The 23,849-nt window shown below is 41.5% G+C and overlaps 1 protein-coding gene across 1 annotated transcript; it reads right to left on the bottom strand.

The window, feature by feature from the left end:
• Positions 1 to 3,405: 3,405 nt before the first annotated feature.
• LOC114661594 (coronin-1A-like) lies at positions 3,406 to 12,251 on the bottom strand. The gene is given in 12 exon segments (XM_028814721.2): positions 3,406 to 3,812; positions 3,814 to 3,864; positions 3,951 to 4,160; positions 4,242 to 4,299; positions 4,525 to 4,670; positions 6,483 to 6,587; positions 6,671 to 6,790; positions 7,608 to 7,789; positions 7,869 to 7,971; positions 7,973 to 7,999; positions 8,088 to 8,210; positions 11,786 to 12,251. Coding segments are annotated over 12 exon segments (1,371 nt in total). The 5' UTR covers positions 11,984 to 12,251; the 3' UTR covers positions 3,406 to 3,764.
• Between the last annotated feature and the right edge of the window lie 11,598 nt (positions 12,252 to 23,849).

Genomic DNA, 23,849 nt, shown 5'->3' with positions numbered 1-23,849 from the left:
GCTTCACTCACCTCTTTCTTGTTTTCTGGCTGTCTGCTCCTCTGTAGTGGCCTCTCTGCACACGTCTGAACTCGACTTTCTCTCCCTTTGAAATGAGGTCTGCTGGGGCTGCGGAGGCTTTTGAAGTGGGTGGGAGGGGCCTGCAGGTGACATGCAGAAACTGGAAGGGGGAAGGGGGGCCAGGGTGGCGGCTGAGGTGTGTGTGAGTCATGGAGTGGGAGAAGATGCCGGAACTGGACAGCTGGACCAAAATGAGAGGAGAAAGAGTGGAGCTTCAGCCTGATGTGACTAGGCAGGCTGCTGGGACTTGACAGTCCAGTTCATGTCCCCCATTTCCACCAGTATGTCTAGTGAAGGACTGAACTAGAAGACTGGCATAAATGAGCAGTGGGCCCTTGAATGGCAGACTGGTGTGAATGGACTGTGGTAACTGGCCAAGCAATGTGTTGTAACTGCTTGGACTGGACTGACAATCTGGTGTAAGAGACAAGCTCTTGAAACTGGTCAGAGACGTACTACGCCAGCAAATGGCTGTAAACAGCGTGTGGTGACTGTGCAGAATCACTGGTGTTACAGCAAGTAAAAGGCTGAATCAAGAGACTGCTGCAAATGGGCATTGGACAGGACAGACTGATGTAAATGGACAGTGACCAGCTGCTTAATGTGGAGGGCTATGGACAGGGACCAGCTGCTTAATCAGAGACTGGTGTGAAGGGGCAGTGGTGACAAGGGGTGCAAAAGTTAATAGGGAGTCCTAGGAGGAATACTGTGATGAGTGATTGGTTTGGGCCAGTGGCAGTGATTGGACAGGTAAACTGGTAGGAGACACTGGACTTTCAGACCTCTGTGAGTGGTTGGTGGTCACTGGATAGAATTACCATCTAGGTCCCTTGGGCTGGATGTAGACTGTTTGGGCTGAAAAGATGGAACGTGTGGTTAGTGGTGACCAGATGGGCAGACAAGCACTGGGAAGAGGATAAAAACCAGTAAAACAGCAAATGTTACTGAGAAATGGCAACTAGGTAGAGGAACTAGTTGGCCAAGGACTAGAGGCTGGAAGACACTGGGTTTGGAGCCGTATACTGGTTTTGAGGAGGGTGTAATTGGGACACAGACCTTTGAACAATGGCCAGCAGGAATGAGGATGAGCTGATAGGAGTAGCAAGTGGTGACTGGACAAGAATATGGCGTGAGAGAGAATACAAAAGTTACTGGACAGTTAAAATGGAATGCGATAGAGTTAGTAGACTAATGTGAGAGACTGGACAGTAGATAGGCTGGGATGGGTGAACCTACTAATAGAGTAGACATAGCTTGGCCACAGGAGTCTGAAGTGACCAGTGAGCCTTGGACAAATAACTAAAGGAAAGAACAACTGGGGCGGGACTGTAGGTGACAATGGCCACGTGTGTCATCAGCACCAGATGACGTGTCTGAATAGGAGAGTCCAGCCTGTGGTCCAAGCCTATGGAATGATTCTGCTGGGACATTCCCCAATAATCACTGTGCTGGCCAGTTTCGGGGCGGTGAGCAGATAAGACCTGAGCTGTCTTCCATCTGCTCTTCCCTCGTCTCCATTCATCCAAAACAAGCCAAGTGTTGTTTGTGACGGCATTCCACACCCCCATCTCCACTTCCAACACAAACCTGTCGGGTTGTTTTCGTGGCCTCCGCAATCCCACAACCCTATGTTTAGGAGGACAAGCCTCAACAAGCAGCTGAGTGTGCTGCAGCGTCATGGCGGTGGCCTCCGGCTTCAGAGTCTTGGCTTTTCCATCTGTGCTCAACCCCTCTCGATGAGCCGCCGCCACATATGACTTCTCATGGTCAGCGATGGCGCCGTGGGCATGGCCTCACTTTTGGTAATGTCCAACTGGCTACGGAGATGATACTGCAGCACATCGCCGCCCCTAATGCTGATGAGATTTCAGTCCCAAGCAGGCTCTTTTAAGTCTCAGTTTCTGCCGCTTTAGTGCTTTAAGGCACTCCATTTAAAATGGTCATTTGCCTTGGAGCTTCTCCATCTAGGAAAAGCCTTCAAAGTGTGTTCTACTTTATCCAAAGATATCTTCATCTTCTCGATAGCGAGTGAGAATGTGAGCTGCTACTGTCCATGTGAGTGGGTCCCCTGTCTTGAGATCCATTTGCTCCCAAATAAGTAAGGCGCTCTATGTGTGTAAGCTTTATATTGGGCTTCAGTCTCTCTTGTTTGGCAACACTTGTGGACTCTCGAAAATGCAATGTGCCATATATTACCAGGACCCCGGTCCTGACTGTTCCTTTTAGAGTATTGTACATAGGCCATCTTTAAATGTAAGACACTATATTCTTTTAATTTATTTTTGTTGAGCAGTCTTCACGTGTTTGCTGCTGGTCTTAAATTTTCTTACACTCTTTGTAGTGCCTTAAATGTATAGAGTAAGTACTTCTCTGCTCCTGATTTGCCAAAGTTCTGGGGCTACACTGCTGGACCATTTCATTGAGCTGGAAAGAAGCTGTTTCCCTGGGCTTCTTCTAGATCAACTGTAAGACACTATATATGAGTGACTCCCGGTCCAGACAGCCTCTTTTTCATGGACTGTTCTTTTTAGCCATCTCCTTTATTTTCCGGTGCTCACAGACACGCTCCAGCCTGTAAGGTGCAATATCTCAACAAGTTTCTTGTCTTTATTTTCTCTCTTTCACACTTGTGCCTGCACTTGGACCATCTTTGAAATGTCAGGCCCTCTATCTGTGCTGCTTGCTGCTCTTGAATTCCTTTGCTTGGAGTAGTTTGGGGTCCCTGTCTCTGAAATGTAAGGCATTGCATATGAGTTCCTCCCTGATCCTACAATTCCCGTCGCTCCTGATTTTACTACGGAATGGCTACCCACCACTCCTGCGACTACATCTTGCTCTGGACTTGTGGTAGATCTCCTCTACGAATGTAAGGCACTATATATATAATATATATATAATGTACTGTATATAGTGGTCCACTGGTCCATGGTCCATGGACTCATGAATCATCAGTTAAAGTGTAAAGTTTGCCATTCAAGCAGTGCCACCCTGCTGAATCCCCCTCTCTGTGCCTTCGGTGATCCTTGCTTGTTTTTGTCCTTTTCCACACCTAAGCAGATCGGGACAAGAGCAGACCTGCCCCAAGTTCCAGCAGCCCCCAAACAAGTTGCCTGGAATCAAGCCTGCTTCTGCACATGCTCAGACACCGCTCTTTTGTCTCCAAGGCTGGACATGGTGCACCCATCTCAAGTCGAGGCTTGTGGAGTGAGGGAAGAGCAGCGGACAACAGCTGACAAGACGAGACAAGAAGCATTCCCATGCCACACCTTGAATTCCAGGGGTAGAAGAGGCTTTCCTGCCCCCTTCCACAGTCACAGGATCTGCCAGGAAAGCAAGTCACACAGCTTGTAAAAAGGGCAGAGTTTTATTTCACAAGGGGGAGCGTCATACATTTTGGAATTAACCAGGAATTAGGGGCAGCACAAACTTACAAAGTATCTTTTGAGCAAAACAGGATTTCATAATGATCTGGAATTTTAACTGTGGAGTGACAAATTGGTGCCATCTTCTGGTTTTAATCTCAAAAATACACCCCACAACATCACATCTGCCAGTCTGCTACATTTCAGAATGTCTTAAAACGTTTAGAGCAGCACTAACACAGTGCTGCAAATACATATTAGAAACCATAAAATTCAAATGAAGGAAGCAGGTAGAGCAGGTTCGAGGTGACTGAGGGCGCTGCTAAGCGGGTTGCCCTCCACCTACAAGCCTGCCTTCATCTCCAGCTCCTTTATCCTCCTGTCCTGTTCTTTGTACCGTGGCCTTCAGTTTCTTCACTTCCTCAATCAGGCTGTTGACGTCCTACAATTGATCAAAGGGACAATGGTCACACACTAGAGTGGAGAGACACCAGTGAGGGCACATTGAGGTGAGGGACTGATACTCACAAATGAGTCAATGCCAGCAGCACCTTTGGCGACAGGCTTTACCATCAGAGCTTTGTTCACTTTGAATTCCCTGGTCTTTGTGGTGGCAAAGCCGTCCTTCAGGGAAATGAGGATGGGCTCCCCGTCCTTCCCTGAGAACCAATCGTCTGCCTCCACGGAAGGCTCAGGCCCAACCGTGTCTGGATACAAGTCCTCTTGGAATACATCAGACTTTGAAAAGAGACAGGAAATTGGTCACTGTGAGTTGGGCATGGAGACCATTGCACTGCCCCGATCCTCAAGTAGACTTACCTTTCTGGGGACTGTCATTACAATGGGCTCACACTTACGCTCGAGAAGTTTGTAAAACCTGCAAGGAGAAGAGGAGACCATGACATTGTCCTTCAAGCTGGACATACTCACACAACTGTGCCCTCATTTGCCCATCCACACATAAGATGAGTTTTATATGATAGGACATGGGGATGCTCACCATCTGTGGACACCCAGCGACATACACCAAATACACGCATGAGTGTGAGACAACGCTGAATACATAAAGACCTGCATACCTGCGCTCCCTCGGCCCACTTACCTAGCAATTTCACACTTTTGCACCTCGAGGCCTCGTTTTGTCATGTACCCCATGCCACGCTGCGACTCCTTGCTGCTGTACATGGACAGGTAGTGCACAAAGGGTGCCTCATCTGTGATTTCAAAGTAGCGGATACTGCTGTCCCCCTGTAAAAGAGGCAGGGAGGTAGGTGGCAGGTCACTTGAGCTCCCTTTTCACCGAAGCGTCTGCCCATCAGTAAAGCGCACAGTTAGAGTGTCTCTTAAAATCATGAGACCAGCGTCATGACAGACTGAGAGTCACGCAGGGCCCAACACCTCAAACATAAATCCAGAGGCTCCATCTTGTGAGACTGTGGCAGGTTGAAATAATTTGCAGAGACACTACAAGGGGCTGGATGGGAGTCACAGTACAGGTGTTGCAGGATTTTTGTGTGGAGTGATGGTGTCACTAGTGGCAGTAAAGTGATGGTAAAGGCCTGCACTTAGTGGTTGTGCCTCTAACAAGTATCACACTGGTAAAGGGGACGAATGACTGACTTGGGCTGATGGAAACCCACCCTGGGCTTTTACATACAGAAAATGTCCAGGTGAGAACAAGATAGTGTGTATGTGTGTGTGTGTGTGTGTGTGAGACATGTGGGTGTACATCTGTGTATGAATGTGTGTGCGTGTGCATGTCTATGTGCACATTTTGTGTGTGTGTTACGCAGGGAATGGGCACAGAAGAATCCACAACGTTAAAATAACATTTGAAGTGTTTAGGTCTGAAGCCCTCTCTGAATAAACAAGTTCAGAGTTACTTTAACACAAGTGGGAATTCCGCATTAGGGGACAAGATGGCACAGCCACACGAGATGTTGTGCAAAATCAGTAAATAAGCTTCCTTTGGTTGTTTAACTCATTATTAAAATGCTTAGAACAAACCCCAGCTTTGTCTTCAGCACTCTGTCATAAGCTCAATGTCTTTACATATCTGGAGAAATCTTGCTTCATGTAGTCTGTAAATCGTGTGCTTGCCTGGTGCTGCAGACCTGGATGAATTGGCCCTGCAGTGTCCTCCATACCCCTGGCTGTGTGTGTGCATGTCCAACCTCAGCTGTCCAGTTTATTGATGAGGCTTTAAGGTCATCCGCGTATTTAGATGAGGACATTCTCTTGTTGTTTTTTCAGTCACACATTTTGTTGCGAGTCTTTCCTGTCAAGGCCTTGCGTGCCATACCAGTGAAGAGGACCAAGAAGTCCAGTACCATTTGCTGCCTTAAAGGCAGCTGCAGTATTTTGAAAAATGAGAAAGGAGATCAATATAAGGAATGCACTGTTCATAGGACATTATGTTGTATTTTGATTTTCATCCATATTTCAGGAGGGCCATGTTCAATTTAAAAAAGCAACGAAAGAAGCCTATGTGTGCTCCATCCAGAGTGTGGAAAAGAAGCTGGCCGCCCAGTAGATAATGCTGCTACTGGATGTGCTTGTGTGTTTGAATGCGTGTCCTGCCCATGTTCTTGTCACAGAGGTGTCCTTTTCCACCTCAGAGCTGTTTGCTTCTAAACTTAAGGTGTTGTCATTTGAGTTTGTCAGTTTCTAGCCTGAGCAGTTACTCACTTTACTTTATGTTTAAATTTCTAATGATGAACCATGTCAGATGGTGACCATGTCAGATGGTATCACAATGCTGTGATGCCAATTGAGAGAGACCAGGCACTAGCATGCCATTGCTGGATTTATTTTAGTTGAAAATTGCGTGACTTTGTATGTTTCACCCATCATCAGTGACAAAGACAGACATGAATCGCTAGGTAAGATCGTGTTAATGTTAAAGACGTCTACCCTCTGCACAGAGCAAGGACAATTCTGGGATGGCCTCACCACAGTCCTCATGTCAAAAACACCACTGTAAGAAATTCTGCTGTGTGTGTCTTCTCTTCTTTGTATTTGCGGGTGAGTGTTAAATGACACTGTGACATTAGATCTCACCTTTCCACACAGGTAGACAATATTGGTGTCGGGATCAAAGAAGGGAAGCAGCACTCCACTGCTCGTGTCTAGTTCCTGAAGGGTCAAGGGCTGCGAAAATGCATTCTACAAAAACAAAAGTGAACAAAGAGACATTTCAGAGTCCTGTGAAGCACAGTGGGGGGGCAGGGTCTATGAAGTATACTCACCGGGTCCCACAGCGCCACCTGTCTTTCACTCATTCGACTGAACCCAGTGGTCAGAATCTTTCCATCGGAGACAAAGATGGCTCGAACAGGCCGACTGCCCTCATGAGGCTTCTCTTTCTCCTGACACAGAAATAAAAAAATTAGGCTGGCCTATCCTTTCCCAGACCAGCAGCTGGTATAATATCCTGTCTGGAAGGACACTGTGCCTTTAATCATTGCCAACTGTGTGCCACTGCCATCACAATGAAGGAGAATTAATGGATACTGTGTGTTCTGACACGTCTCAAGAAGCAATGAGAACTGCTGGATGAGGGAAGAGTCGCTCTTGTGTTCTTTTCATTCTTCACATTTAGAAGGGCACACCACCATGTGATGGTGAGACTAGTGGCATTACTAGCATGTCATTTTGGTGTGGCCTTTTGGATGTAAAGGGAGGGCAAGCATATGCCAAAATAAACTAAAACTTAATTTTTATGGATTTTTCATTGGGTGGACAGATGACAGGCACTGTCCACCCACCTGTCAGAACATCCCTGACATGAACACTGATCCCTGCTACCTAAACTAATCAGTCAACAGTCAGCCTGAAATCCAGGAGAGAGCAAAGACTGGAACGAGAAGCCACAAGAACTGTGACTTTGTCTGTTAGAATCAACTATGTGCTTCTGAAGTTTATTTTCTCCATCGGTGCCATTCATCATAACACTGTCCTCCATTGTCAAAGGCCATATCTCAATTCTGTCTTGTTAACAATCAAATTGAAAGTATTCTGTTTTACAGTGTGTTTGCTTAACTTAATTTGTAAGTAAATCAGAATTCTGTGAAGAACACCATGCATATATACATTTAATTGAATTGAAAAAAATGCAATTGACCAAATGGGTGCCAATTGTCTATCTGTCCCCCATTCCACCCCTATAGCCATCAAAACACTTACAGCAATGATGTTGCCTTTACGTGGATTGATGATTCGGATCATCTTGTCTTTACATGAAGTGAGGATCTGACTGCCATTATAGTTCCAGGCCACGCTGTAGATCATGTCCGTGTGTAGGGAGTCAAGCGTGATCACTGGCTGTGCCTTAGCCACGTTCCAAATTATAATAACATTGTCACAACCTGAAATACAGGGAAAGCAAAAATCAGCTGTGGCTCCTGTAGGTAGCCATCACTGGACAACAGTGAAAATTCCACTTACCAGCGCTGAGTAGTACATTGTGTGCAGTGGGATGCCATGTTACAATCCCCACTCGCTTGGAATGACCTTCAAGGGTCACAACAGACTCTGTCATTGGTCGAGTCCAGGCCCCCTTCTGGAATCTCCCAAATCTAAGGAGTGAAAATAAAACGATGCACTAAGTACAGACGTGCTGATTGGCTTTGACTGGGTGATTGACACAGCTGAGCTCCTTCTCACCATTACGCTGCAGTCCTCAGAGCCACTGGCGATGATATTGTCATTGTGTGGACACCAGTCAATGTCCAGGACTGGCCCAGTGTGACCGCAGACTGTAGGCTGGGACATGTCAATGCGGCCCGTCTGTAATATAAGGAGACAGTCAAACTGACACCAACCCACACTTTTATTTCTGACCACTAGCAATAACTCCAATAACAGATAAGGTGATGCAGACCTAAGTAAGCATTGGCAGATGGAGAGCTCAACACTTGGGTTTCATGAAACACTCAAATACAAAGTGATTGAAATGATTGGGGACACACATTCTGGCTCTACTTGATGCCATTAAGCTTTCTGTCAGATTTCCACAGCTGATAAAATTGGTTTTAAAATGCTTGGTTTAGGGCAACGTTTCTCAACCTTTAAGTATTTGTGACCCAAGTTTTCATAACAGTTTTAATCGCGCCCGCCTAACGTTTTTTTTGAAACCCTGATAAAATTTATTCCTATATTTTTTGCTGACGATACACCGCTACAAGTTTAAAATTTCCCTAATAATAGAGAAATTACGCCACATATGGCAACATTCGCGCCCCACAGTTTGAGAACCACTGGTTTAGTGTGAAATAGAATGACCAGATGGGCAGATGGGCAAGCTGGGCTTAACTGGACAAAGTAGAAAAGACAGCAGGAGGGCTGGGGATTCAGTCAAAGATGCCCAAGAGCACTTTGGGAAATTCAGAGACACCAAACAACAACTGTGCTCCATGTGTGCACCTCTGAGGCTCACAATTACAGAAGGGCTGGCTCTTGTGTTTACTGTTCCACACTGAGACTTTATGTTCTATAGTGCTGCTGGAATACTGCAAATTAATTTTATACATATGTATTATATGGTGCCTTACACCTATCTATCTATCTATCTATCTATCTATCTATCTATCTATCTATCTATCTATCTATCTATCTATCTATCTATCTATCATATATTGCCTTTCCTGTCAATCTATGTATCCATCATGTAGTGCCTTGATTGATGTACATATCTATCATATAGTCTCCTTATTATATATCCATTATACAGTATAGTGTCTTTCACACCTGTATATCTGTCGATGTACAATGCATTCAGAATGTATCCAGACCCCCCCCCCCCCTTTATTTTTTCACATTTTGTTGTTACATCCTTGTTTTTAAAATCATTTAAATTCATTTTTCTCCACATCAAGCAAGACTCAATACCCTGGAAAGACAAAGAGCAGGTGGGATTTTAGAAACATTTGCAAATTTCTTAAAAATAAAAGAATGAACTGTCAAGTTGATACAAATGTTCAGGCCCTTTCCCATTACTTTTGAAATTTCGTTCAGATGCATTTTATTTTTTTGCTCATTATTGAGATGGTTGTAGCCCACCAGCCATATCTTTATTATGTGGATGTGCCGACTTGTTTAAGCTCTCTGTGGCCGCGCTGCACAATCAGCACAGAGTGAGGCAGAAAACAGAGGCTTCCCCTCAGTAAAAGACACATGCAAGCCTGATTGGAGTTTCCAAAAAGACGCCTAAATGACTATCAAATTGTGAGAAATAAGATTAGCATCAGGTCTAAAGGAAACCAGACCCCACTCCTCACCTGTGCAATACCATTCCAATAGTGGCGCATGATGGTGGCAGCATCAGAGACTGGAAGACTAGTCAGGGTTGAGGGAAAGCTGAACGGAGCACAGTCCAGAGATATCCTTAATGAAAACCTGATCAGAGCACTCTAGGCCACAGATGTGGCTGCAGGGTCACAAAGCAATGACAACACAGGAGTGGCTTATGGACAACTCCATGAATGTCCTTGAATGGCCCAGCCAGAGCTCGGACATCTCTGGAGAGACCCGAAAATAACTGTTCATTGATAATCTCCATCCAACCAGATCAAGCTTGAGATGATCTGCATAGAAGAATGGCAGAAAACTCCAAATCGAGGTGTGTGAAGCTCTTCATGTTAGACACTAGATGACTCCAGACTGAAATTGCTGCTAAATTAGCTTCCACTAAGTACTGAGTAAAGAGTCTGAATATTTGGGTCAATGGGATATTTACATTTTTTATATTTAATACATTTGCAAATGAATTCCTATAATCCTGATTTTGCGCTGTCATTCTGGGGAATTGAGTGCAGCTTGAAGAGGGAAAAATGATTTTAAAAGATTTTAACACAAGGCTGCAATATAACAAAATGTGAAAAAAGTGAAAGGGTCTGAATTCTGTATCTAATACAGCATCTTTTAAATCTGTCCCTCTTGACCTTATATAGTGCCTTTCATAATGATGAATCTTTCTATAGCAGCATGACAAAGATAGACAGGCCCCTTGTAGCCAGTTGTAGCGTTACTCGTGCATACACTGCTACAACTGCCGTGCCGTGTCTTTGATACTGATGTGACATTTTGGTTAACTGAGAGTCTCATTTCTGGTCACACAGAATGTCAAGGGTGGAGACCAAACAAGTGCAGTGGCAGAAATGCACACCAGTATGCAAGAGAGCCAAAACACTCACATATGCATGCATTAATTCCAATAGAAATCCACTTGTGCACACAGTAGTAACAATAATGATTTATATAATGTCAGTCATTGAGTATATCATTACACAGTAAGGACACACACACACACGCACTAGGACACTGATCCATGCACAAATACACATCAGCACACACATGCGTACACTCTCTGACATACACAACCCCACAGGGACATCTTAAAACTCACAAAGTCACCAACATAAATTTATGGTGCCTCATATACAAATCTCTGTGTAGGGAATGACACACTTGTGTATGCCTACGTAAATATTGAGGAATACACAGAGCCTTGCCCCACATACACTCACATACACTTCTACACCCTCACACACATTTTCCATTTTAGACTGTAAATGTCTTCTACTCAAACAAGGCTTTCTAGGGGACACTAACTGGAACTGAAACAGAGACTTTCCCATTACGCCCAGAAAGAGATGGGTGATGCTGCAGAGGTGTAGGACTAGGCCTCAGGTCCTACGCTCTGCTCCTCAGTCTTATTCTTCCCAACATGGAGGCCATTTCCTCTTGTGACAGCTACTGCTTCCTGTGCTGAGCGTGGAGCTCAAAACGCCTTTTAAGGTAAAGCAACCGTGCTGAGAGCCTCGCCCGACCTTTCCGTATTTTTGAGCAGAACAGTTAAGTTCCGGGTGACAAATGCCAATGCTCTCCTTTTAATTCTAAAATCATAAAAACTGTGACAATGAAGAAATTCAAGATGATCTGCTGAGTAACAATGAATAAAATAGGAGCAGTTAGAATGCTGAACCTGCTCACATCTGACCAACTCTGACCTCATTGTGTTCTCCAATTAACCGGCCCTTAGCCTATGACGCTTTTTACTTTTTTAATCACACATAGTATTGTCACCTTTTGTCATTAGTCACTTGAACTAAAAGGCGTTTTTTACTTAGGCCTCTGGCCACCATCTCTGTATCCATCCATTTCCTTCTACATTCTGACATCTGTCTTCCTGCCACGACTTGAGCCTCCCTGAGTGGCAGGTGATGCCCTGCTTCATTTTCAGATTTTTTCCAAACATCCGATGGACATGTCTCATAAATGAAAAGCTACTAATTCTTAACATTGCCCACCCTTATTTTATTGAAGGTGCCCCGAGTGGATGGTCACATCTCTGGTCAGCTTACCTTGCTGAGTGGCAGCACCATGAAGGATCCTCCCCCGCTGGCTTCCACAATCATGGCTACAAACTTTGGATTGACGGCACAGAAATTGCTGTCCCAGGTCATCTGAGAGATGCGGATATCATCATAGCACTGGTCTGACTTGACTGCCTGTCCGAAGACATGCCGAAATTTACTGGTGCGTACCACCTTCCTGGACATTCTTGGCTGATCTTAAGTAGAAAGACACCAAGAGGCCGTTAGGACAGAAACAGATTCCGGATGAAGCAGGACCAAGCTGCCCGTGTCCCAGATTATCAGGCCCTCCTACTCAGTTCTCCTGCTTACTGCTAAGCAAGCCAGGCTTTCAGCTGCACAAGGAGAAGTCAGCCAGCTAGTGGAGGAGCAGCGCACTGGTTAGTGATGCACCCAAGATGTTGTGCAATGGACACGTCTTACTTGACAGTTTTACAGCAGAAACAGGAAGTGCAAAGAGGGCTCAGTTCCTCACCCTGTGAAGTTAGATGTGAAAGCGGTAAGGCGGCAGATGAAACCTCCAACCTCAAAGCTTCCTGAGCACCACAGCAACCCTAGCAATGAGCTACAATAAGAGCCGTTAGCTTCAGAAAACGACTTATAAGGATATTCTGTAGCAACGATGCCCCGCCCCCAAGGGCACTTCTTTGTTCGCACAATTATGGCGTCCAGCACCCGGCAGAACACAAGATGACCCTTGACTTATGGGGATAGATGAAGCCCACCTCATTTTTGTTTCTAATTGGAATGAAATTCCAGTCTGTATTTTGCGATCCTGGCATCATCACCAAACCACCATACCTTGGCCTGCTGTTCTGCACAGCTGCACACCTTTCAGATCCCTAAACTCCTGCCAACCATGAAGCTGAAGCTCTGCTGACATAAACAATGATTTGCCTTCATCTCAAGGAAATTTGAGGTAGTCCACAACTGGATGCCTCATCCTGACCTTTGCACATCCTGATTAAAGACAGTAGCATCTTCTGCAGCAAACATACTGTGAGCGAGACAGAGGAGACAATGGGCACATGGAAAGCCTGAGATGGATGCTCTCCTCACACTGTGTCAGATCAGGCATTAAGAAACTGGTCATTCCCTGCTAGGCTGTCTAGGTCACAGAGGGCTGGGAGAACAGTGCTTACCTGCAGGGTCCTATGTAAGTAGCACATAGTCCGGGAGTGGGTGGGCACTCAGGTGGGCGGGGCGTCTGGGGCATGCGGGGTGTGTGCGTGAGGATGTGGGTGCAAAGGGCAGGAGTGTGCAGCTTTCCGTTTCTCCGCCTTGACCTCCCTCTCTAGTGCAACTCAAACCCGCATTCCACTCATTGATAAGGAGAACATTTACTCCACTTTGTCTTCTCAAAGGATGCCCAGATCTTCAATGTTTTGAAGCTGCTAACCCAATCAAAATAGCGTGACATACTCAGATTGAAAGCGGGTTTGTTTTAAAAAAAAAACCATGTCTGCTGTCAATACTACGGGCTAACGCAGCCGAAATCAGCGAGAGACACAAAGAAATAAAAACTGAGGATGGTTATCGGGCCGGGGAGTGGCGTGGCAAAGGGGCTTCAAATGGCTTGAGGGCTTACAGCTTCCGTAAAGTACCCGGTCGTTTGGCACCTGCGGATACCCGAACGTCGAGGGAGACGAGCAACGTGGCGCAGTCTGCCTGCTGTCTTTAACGTTAGCAAAGGCAGAAGCAACAGGGAGAAAGTAGTTCGTTAAAGGACAATCGTAAAACTCGTTCAATGGAACTTCTGGGCAGGGCTCATTTATTATGCTCGCATCTGCTAATAAAATAAATGGGAGACAATCGTAATGAATAAAGCATGCAGCGCCCTAACCTGCACGGGACGCCGGCCGATGGCTCGCACGCGCAAACGTCATGCAAGCAAATGTGGAGGCGCCAAAGGGCATTTTGAATTCTGTTGCTTATAGGAGTGCTGCTCAGTTCTGAACGGTTAACGATATTTATTCACGTTTGTGCTTCTCCTGAGTGTTTGTACTGCATGATAACGTTGTTGTCAGTGATTGTGTCTTGACTTATTTGATTGTATCTGTTTAGCAGTGTGTTATGTTTTGTACTTTTCTGCTACAAGTCAATCTTAAAATATCCTTACTGTCCACGTGTTTCGGAATAGAGTGAGAAAAACAAATAGGCAAGCAAGCAAAAAAAAATGAAATAAAAAATCCGCACAGAAACAGAGTAACCGTGGGAACTCCTCAGCGGAGATGCGTGGCACCGGTGGTATAGTCCAGCCTACAGTCGGCATACATCTGGTGAAAGAAATCCAATACTCCGTTGAATATTTTCTAGGTTTGCATTTGCTTTTGGAAGCGCATAAACTCTTAAATACTAATTCGGTGTTCTTGTGTTCTTTTAAAATAATTGTTTACACTTTAGGTACGTAAGAGTGCTGTCCAGTCCAGAGCTGTTTATACGTCAGGTTAACTTTTGGGCTCTGGCCTTTCACCCCATAAAATCGAAAGGCACAGACAGGAACGCCATTCGCACTTTGTTAGACTGTAGCTCATTTGATAGAATTTGCATTCCTGTCTTTGTGACCCGGTGATTTACACTTTGTTGTATTTGACTTTATTTTATTAAAATTCATTTCCTTTGTGGTCTGCAGACAAAGTTGAGCTTCCTCTTTTGCCTTGTCAGCAGCACTTGACAACACCAGAGGAGTCCTAAATTTTTATTTGTATCAGTTTGGGAAACAGCAGCTGTTTGATAGGCGCTATATTAGAAGGCATCAGAATGCGTAAGTATTTTCACGCCATATAGAAATTTGGAGGTCACACCTTGTAACTCTACATTTTAAAGTATGTAGAACGTATTGCTAACTACGTACTGTTTGGTGTAATAAAAATAATCTATGGCGCACACATAATCCATCTATACCGTTTTAACTGAGGTGATCACTTCTTATGTTGAAGTTTTTAAGGACTTAAGAAATGACTTGTCTGTGCCGTGATCGCCATCTAGAGGACTGTGAAGGAAAGAATGACCGCAATATTAAGAAAACAAACTGAACCCAACGCCTCTTACGTCAGTCGCGTCTTCTGAAACGGGTGATGTATTCATATTATTATTATTAAAGGAGCTGCTCACTTTAGAAAGTTTCTTGCCCTGCGAACCAAAATATAATTTACGGGGTTCGAAGGCCAAAATCGGGGTGGCGCTGAGGAGGGTTACTTTCCTAAAAGGCTTCTGCCTCTTCGTGTTCTGAATCCTCGTTTCAGGATGTGATACGTAGGCCTATATTTAAAATTGCATCAAACTGTAATGGAGTCCATTAAAATGGCCTTATCTGTCCTTGCAGACCTGTTTTATTATGAAAGCACATTAGGCAACCATCGGACGATTCGCGGGTCCCCTGGTTTGAAGATTTTTAATGCAGCAAGTTGCACTTCCTTGCAACGGGGAAGTCAGTTTCTGTAATGAAGCCTCCGGGCAAAAGCTCTTCCACTTTTTGCCGTCACTGTTTCTGTGTTGTAAGTCGCTCTTTGTAACCCCACAGTGTGTTTGTAAAACTTGAAGTGTCTGGGTGGATTATGTTTTTTATGTTATTAATTACATTTAATTGGATGTGTCTAGCGGCTATCCACGTCTTTGACCTTTTTTGATGTATTTCATTTTTCATAATGCCAGTATTAGAATATGCCAACTTTAACACTTTAAGTGCCCCTTCCTGCGAAGGCTCTACATCAGTTAATGGAGCCCCAGAACTGGACCGAGAACACTGAGACATATCAACGAATTTATAACCTATAGTGTAGCTCAATTTCCACTTATCTTTAACCCTTAATATATATTTCAGTAAAGCTTTGTGTGGATTCCAAAATATTACAAATACATTTTGGGTGCAACAATTTAAGCACCGCAGCCTCTCAGCAAGACACGGAGATTCACATCTCAGGTGCTCCCTGGAGTCTGGTTGTTCTCTCCATGTTTGTGTGGGCTTCCTCGGGGTGCTCCGGGTTTCTCCCCAAATCCAAAAATATGCAGGTTAGAAGGACCAGCGATGCTAAACTGGCCCCACGATAACTGGGTTAAAATTCAGGTTCTCTGCAACCCCATGCTCCGGATAAGCCAGTTTACAAGACGGGTAGATAATTATATTTCAGAAGTATTTCAATCTGAATGCATTTTAAAATATGTTAAATTTGATTTCCAGATGTTTTCCAATCACTTCTAAAAGTTAGATTTTTTTTCAGTTTGAATTCCTTATCTATTTCAAGATCACAATTTCGAATTATGTGACATTTGACACATTGCAGGTCATTTCAAGATGCGGTCCTCATTTTTAAACGTTTTTCAAATTCAATATGAATATCTTGATGGAGAAGAAGACAATTTTCAGACACTACGAAATTAGTTTGAGATTTGAGATATCTCAAATAGTATCTTAAATATCTCAAACGTGAGTCAGCGTGACAATGTGTTAAATACATTTGAATTGTCTTTCCAAAATAGTTTATGAATGCAAATAATTAAGGGCAAAGAAAATCAGGAATAAATGCGAGCAGCTGTGATAGTGAGCTGCTGGTTCCTTTGTCACATTTATCTTATTGTTATTGGCATCTCATTTAGAATAGAAGAAGAAACGAAAAACGTAATGCAGCTTATATATAGTAATTAAGGATTGGGCAAGTTAACAAACGAGGTAACTAAACTGAAGCACACAAAAATTAGTAAAGCATGCAGTGAATGGCTTTTGACGAGAATTACTGAGTTTTAATTAAAAAATTAGTTTGGAGCGAAAACCTGTATCACTGCAGCCCTCCACTACGGAGTCGAGGGTCCTTCTCTGAATAACCATATGGCCTGGCACAGCTTGCACAGGACAACAACTTAAAATAGAAAAGATCTTGAGATACTCCTCAGAAACTTTAAACGGGCGATGTCCGTATTTCACTTTTAAAGCACATTACAGCCACACTATTATTTCAAAAGGTGTCATTTTTAAGAATGTAGCTGGAGGGGCATGTCTTCTGGCATTGACTGTTTTTCACATCTGGACTTAGTTCCGGCAGCACGTCCGGTTGTAAAAGTTTTCAAATTTCTGCTTTTAATGGAATTTTAAGACATACACTATGGCATTTTTCTTCCACAGCCCAAGGAAACAGAAGCAATTTAAAGCATCCAGCATTGGCACTTCATCAAGTACATTACTTTGATATCCCCCACTCACTGTGTGTCTCTGGTTCTTGTTTTGGTGCAGCAGAAGCCGTCTTTGAGTACTTGGCTTTCAAATGAACCTGTTTAAAGTGGGTATGTTAGGTGTTTTTTTGTCTGTTCTCTTCTTTATTGAACATTTAGCTTGATTTCTGATAAAGCTGAAGTTATTGACTTATTCATAGCTGCTTATGTGTACAGATCTGTAAAATAACGATGAATGATAAAAGTCACAAAACTGCAAGTCATCTGCTCAATACAAGAAAGTCTTACCTTCAAAAGAATAAAGTCCAATGACTTAACATACAATTAGAGTGAACCGTGATAGATTAATGTTCACTAACTTTGTAATTCTCCTAAGTAAACCTTATATTTTGTGAAAAAAATTATTAACTTATTTGCTGATAGCACTTCATTATAATGTGATTAATTTAGCTGTGTTTGTCCAAAATTACTAAAGTTCTGCAGCATTTAGTTTGCTTCATAGGGTGATTCAAGCACCAGTGTAACACATGATCAAATAATTCCACAATCAAAATATGCTTTTTTCTTTTAAGTTTTAGTAAAAGTTCAAGGCAATATAGTTCACACAAAAATAGAGAAAAAATGATATGACAATGCAAAGAAAAGAACAGTTCTTGTTTTAGAAAAAGTTCTGTTTAAGGCTTACCAATCTTATTCAATTTCTCTAAATTTGGTCATACAGTCATAATTGGAGCATGTTAGACACAGTCAGAAAACTGTGTGCCATCTCCTTTTTACAAGGATATCTGACTGACTTAATTAACACTCTGTTCTTCGAGTATAGCTGAGGTTGTTTGATCTCAAATTTAATTTACAAGGGGGATTGAAGACTGCACCATACCATAGTAACTATGAGAATCTGATATTCTATAGAAAATAAGCAAACACACAGTGCATTTAACATTAAACATTAGCTGTCGAAGATCGGTTCTTACAGTTAATGGTAAAAAATGTCAACTTATTAAAGTATTATTTATTATAAAAAAATCATATTTCTGCTTCAGGAATGTAAGTCAATTTAAAAATAAATGGAACACAGTTTAAGATTTTACGTTTATACCTTTTATGTCATATGTACACAATTATTATTATAGTAAACATATATCAATGTAAGATCTTGAATGGTTTATACTGTGTAATGCTAACTGTATAAAGAGTACATTATAAGACCCTCTAACTTTTCTTGGATGGCACCTGGTATATAACAAATGAGTCACTACATCGATATACGCTGCAGACAAATCATTCATGATGTACAGTATCTGTCAAGATCTTCACAGAATTGAACAATTATCCACATGAAGATATCAAAGACATGGTAAAATAAGATAAATGAAAATATACAAGTATTATGGGCCTAAAGTGACCTTATGATAAATGACACTGCAGAGGAATGCAAACCTGCAGTAGCAATATAAACAACACAAGATCAAAGTCATAAAAGTGAATGATAAAAAGAGGTATATGTCTATGACTTCTTTATGAGAAGACGTTTTGTAGGTGTGCATATGTATAATATATACTGTATAATATGGCATCTATCTTGGGATAGCCCTGGAGTGGAGTTAACTACCATATTAACTAGGAATTTTCTAGACAACCGTCACTGCAGGTTTTTGTTCCCAACAGCTTCTGTTTTAATTGGACTCCTGGGCTAATTAAGTGATGTGTTATATCCCAAGTTCTTTGTTTTGGGAACAATATAGAAATTAGAAAACTAAGTTTGGTAATATATATATATATATATATATAATATACATATATATATATATATATTAAAATGTACCAAGAAATTATATGGGAATAATGTATTTTTTTAACAATATTTTCATTGATTTATAAGCAAGCCATCTGACAGTTTTGTGGCGTTCAAGAGGTAAGTGACGACTGCCCTTGTAAGTAGGTTCTCTGGAAAGATGGAAGGAGCTGGGGAATTCAAAGTGCTCAGGTGCAAATCAAGAAGAAGCTGCTCATCTGGCAAAAATACTGGAGAGGGTTTCATAAAGAGCTGGCCAAAAGTGTGTAGAGACATAATGAATTATGGCCACAATTGTTAGCTGAGCTTATAAAGAGAAGACAAAGCAAGGTAAGTCATGACTTATCCAGATATTTCTTGTTTTGGAGGTCTTCCTTTTGAGTCCACTTCATTTTGAACTTCTGTAAGCCCCTGCAAGGTGTTAAAGGGTGTCAGAATCTATATAAATCGAAAGAATAAGAAAATGTTTATTCCAAGTGGAAATAAAATCTTTCCCTGCTTTTTTTTTGGTGGGCTCAATTAAAGTATTCAAGCATGCCAGTAAAGCAGGGCAACTAATAAGTTCTAATTGATTTTCATATTAAATCATTTAATTGCATATACAGTATATGTATATACAACTTTGTTCAAGTAGTTTCAAAATTAGAGTAAGATAAAGAATCCAGTCAATTTTTTGATTAATTTTGGAGTTTAAAGGATTCAAAAATATGTCAAAAATGTACCCACTGATATATAACCCTAATTGTGCAAAGAAGAAACTGGTAACACTAGGAAAAGATTTTTGTAACAAGAAATGAAATCAATGTATTTTTGCATTTTTTCATAAGATTTTCTTTTATTTTTGGTATTCTTTTTGTGTTTCTAACTAACTTTTATTTATAATGTGTTTAGCTTAGCCCATATCATAAAGCCTTTATGCCGTGAACCATTTTCAACACAAATCCATTCAAAAAGCAAGTTTATGTTTAAAAGTACTGTGAGTTCCAGCAAAAAACAGAGTATCTTGAATGTGCTCAAGTGTTTTCAGGTCTGTGACATAATAAATTTGTTTCAGATATTTAAAGTGACAAGATAATAAAATAATAGTTGTAATCATGAACTGAGGCTATTTAACAGAATAATTAAAACTGCAAACCTAATCATAAACCAAATGTTTTGCAGGTTAGGAGCTTATTGCTTGTTTGTACTGGGTCAGTACTGGGTTTATAATTTGTGTTCCAGGATTTTGTCCAGGAGATGCTTTTATGTACAATACATGTATAAGGTACCCTTTGAATTATATTTTCAGAATGTAAAACATTTAGTTCAGTTCATTTAAAAATAAACTTCACTGTGATATATCAATGTTTTGACGTTCAATGTTTTGACGTTTTGAAGTTTTATTTATAAATTTATATATAGTTTTAATATAAAATGTTTTTTAATAAACATCAAAATAAATCTGATGCATAAACATTGTGTTTGTTTGTAATTATTAATACTGAATTTACTTTAAGCAAGTAAACCAATTTTTTCATTTCTTGTTATTCCTGGTAGGTGAGCATTTCAATAGTTTAGCTCTTAAGAAACACATCTTTTAACCCTAAGCTTAACCCACCACAAGATGTATTTGTAATTGAGCTAAACATAGGTGCACAGAATCCAGGGTGCTCATTTGATCTAACATAACAAATTGCTGGCTTTCTTGCAATTATTGTATAGTCTGTAATAATTAAACAGTATTGCACTGAAATGTAATGATAAACAAAACCATTACTTAAAACACCTTATATGCCATTATGGACATGGAATATGAGTGAAAAGCATTTTTGCTTAGTTTTCAGGCATTTGCATATTGTTGAAAACTTGCCTTTCATGTCACACAATAGTGATAAATCCTTTATCTAAATAAAATCACTCTACAGACTTTTACAGTGCATCCGGAAAGTATTCACAGCGCTTCATCACTTTTTCCACATTTTGTTATGTTACAGCCTTATTCCAAAATGGATTAAATTCATTTTTTTCCTCAGAATTCTACACACAATACCCCATGACAACATGAAAAAAGTTTACTTGTGGTTTTTGCCAAATTTATTAAAAATAAAAAAAACAAATTCCACGTACATAAGTATTCACAGCCTTTGCTCAATACTTTGTCGATGCCCCTTTGGCAGCAATTCCAGCCTCAAGTCTTTTTGAATATGATGCCACAAGCTTGGCACACCTATCCTTGGCCAGTTTGGCCCATTCCTCTTTGCAGCACCTCTCAAGCTCCATCAGGTTGGATGGGAAGCGTCGGTGGACAGCCATTTTAAGATCTCTCCAGAGATGTTCAATCAGATTCAAGTCTGGGCTCTGGCTGGGCCACTCAAGGACACTCACAGAGTTGTCCTGAAGCCACTACTTTGATAACTTGGCTGTGTGCTTAGGGTCGTTGTCCTGCTGAAAGATGAACCGTCGCCCCAGTCTGAGGTCAAGGGCGCTCTGGAGCAGGTTTTCATCCAGGATGTCTCTGTACATTGCTGCAGTCATCTTTCCCTTTATCCTGACTAGTCTCCCAGTTCCTGCCGCTGAAAAACATCCCCACAGCATGATGCTGCCACCACCATGCTTCACTGTAGGGATGGTATTGGCCTGGTGATGAGCGGTGCCTGGTTTCCTCCAAACGTGACGCCTGGCAATCATATCAAAGAGTTCAATTTTGTCTCATCAGACCAGAGAATTTTCTTTCTCATGGTCTGAGAGTCCTTCAGGTGCCTTATGGCAAACTCCAGGTGGGCTGCCATGTGCCTTTTACTAAGGAGTGGCTTCCGTCTGACCACTCTACCATACAGGCCTGATTGGTGGATTGCTGCAGAGATGGTTGTCCTTCTGGAAGGTTCTCCTCTCTCCACAGAGGACCTCTGAAGCTCTGACAGAGTGACCATCGGGTTCTTGGTCACCTCCCTGACTAAGGTCCTTCTCCCCCGATTGCTCAGTTTAGATGGCCGGCCAGCTCTAGGAAGAGTCCTGGTGGTTTTGAACTTCTTCCACTTATGAATGATGGAGGCCACTGTGCTCATTGGGACCTTCAAAGCAGCAGAAATTTTTCTGTAACCTTCCCCAGATTTGTGCCTCGTGACAATCCTGTCTCGGAGGTCTACAGACAATTCCTTTGACTTCATGCTTGGTTTGTGCTCTGACATGAACTGTCAACTGTGGGACCTTATATAGACCAGTGTGTGCCTTTCCAAATCATGTCCAGTCAACTGAATTTACCACAGGTGGACTCCAATGAAGCTGCAGAAACATCTCAAGGATGATCAGGGGAAACAGGATGCACTGGAGCTCAATTTTGAGCTTCATGACAAAGGCTGTGAATACTTACGTACATGTGCTTTCTCAATTTTTTTATTTTTAATAAATTTGCAAAAATCTCAAGTAAACGTTTTTCTTGTTGTCATTATGGGGTGTTGTGTGTAGAATTCTGAGGAAAAAAATGAATTTAATCCATTTTGGAATAAGGCTGTAACATAACAAAATGTGGAAACAGTGATGAAGCGCTGGGAATACTTTCTGGATGCACTGTATATAGCTAAGCAGAATGGTGGCAATAACAAACATAAAACTACCCCATACAGTTACTCAGTTGGCCCTGTCTCTTGACAATGAACAAGTAAACTTTATTATTAGCTGAGCAAAAGTGCCCAGAGCTTGTCAATTAGTGAAAATCGTACTGTCATGTGTGGTGTGCCATCTAGTTAAGTCAAAGGATGAAATTTTTCTCGCTCTAGTGCAAACTCCCCTCTCATTGTATGATATGACAGATTGTACCCTAATAAAAACAAGGGTAGACCCTGGTTTCTTCTTTCTATTTCACAATTACGAGGTATTGGTATAAAAAGGGGTAGGGGTTTTGACCACCCTGTGTGCTAGAATATTTTTTCCTCTCTCTCTCTCTAGGTAGTTGACTGATCATACTCTCTTTGTTCCTGATATATCAAAATGGTTACTGTTTTCTAAATATTCACATTGCCTACCTGTCCCTCTCTGTGTATCACTCATATTCTCATTTGCTGTTTTTATCTTTTTGGCAGCTGTCCCTTCATCTATTACATACTCATATGCTACTTATACTTTTGTAGTGCCTATTGAAGTTTAGTCGACTCCCAAACTTCGACATTAAATACAAGTTCAAGCGCAGGACTTCCTTCCCGCTAAGTTTCACCCTTTTGCACAATGGTGCTATATAGACATCATAGGTGTCACCAAATTGTATTGTTGTCACAAAGCTTTTATGGAAAAGATCACACATTCAGCCTGAAGTTACTGTAGTGTCATAAGATTTATTCTGACTATGTAAACAGGCTCGAATGAGGCTGCTGCAAATCCAGGAAGTTAAAAAAGTAAATTGAAAAGTCAAAGTGTTGTCACTCATCACATTTTGTTAAATGTCACTTGTGAAAACTCTGCAATTTTTATGTTTAAGTGATATCATGTATTATGCACATGGTTATAGAGAATTTTGTTCTCTAGCTTATACTTGTAAAATTTAATTTGTATCAATATATTTGCCTCAAAGCACATATCTATGATATTGATTATTATTAATAATATTATTATTATCATCATCATCATCACGTGTGCACTTTGAATATGTTTGTTTGGTCCTTACTTTTTTCCTATTGTATTAAATTAAAGCATCCATGTTTTTGCATCCATCTTTATTACATTTATTTGGTCATTGTGTTTTTGTTTTGGGGGACAGCAGTAAACCTTACTGAGAACTCCGCATGGGTTTTGACTGGTACTGACATGACTTGGAAATAATTTTCTCCCTGTTACATACACTGGAGTTTAGCTTTTAAATGGGTATACTATGTTAGCTACAGTATTCAGTCTATTGTTGAATTTGTTCAATAAACTATTAATTTTTCCATCAATGTTGCTATAAGTTAAATTTTAAAAAGAAAATTAGAAATGACTTGTTATTTTCATATGGCACATTGCAAAACACATTTTTCTTTTATTAAGTTAGATAATGTATTTAAAGATCAAAGACAAAGGGAATCTGGAATAGTGAAGATGAGAATCTGAATCACATCAATATTAATGTATTCAATCTAAAAT

This window comes from Erpetoichthys calabaricus, chromosome 12 (genome assembly GCF_900747795.2).
Source record: "Erpetoichthys calabaricus chromosome 12, fErpCal1.3, whole genome shotgun sequence".
NCBI lineage: Eukaryota > Metazoa > Chordata > Cladistia > Polypteriformes > Polypteridae > Erpetoichthys > Erpetoichthys calabaricus.
Note: the sequence above shows the minus strand (reverse complement) of the source record. Positions and strands in the feature narration are given on the sequence as shown.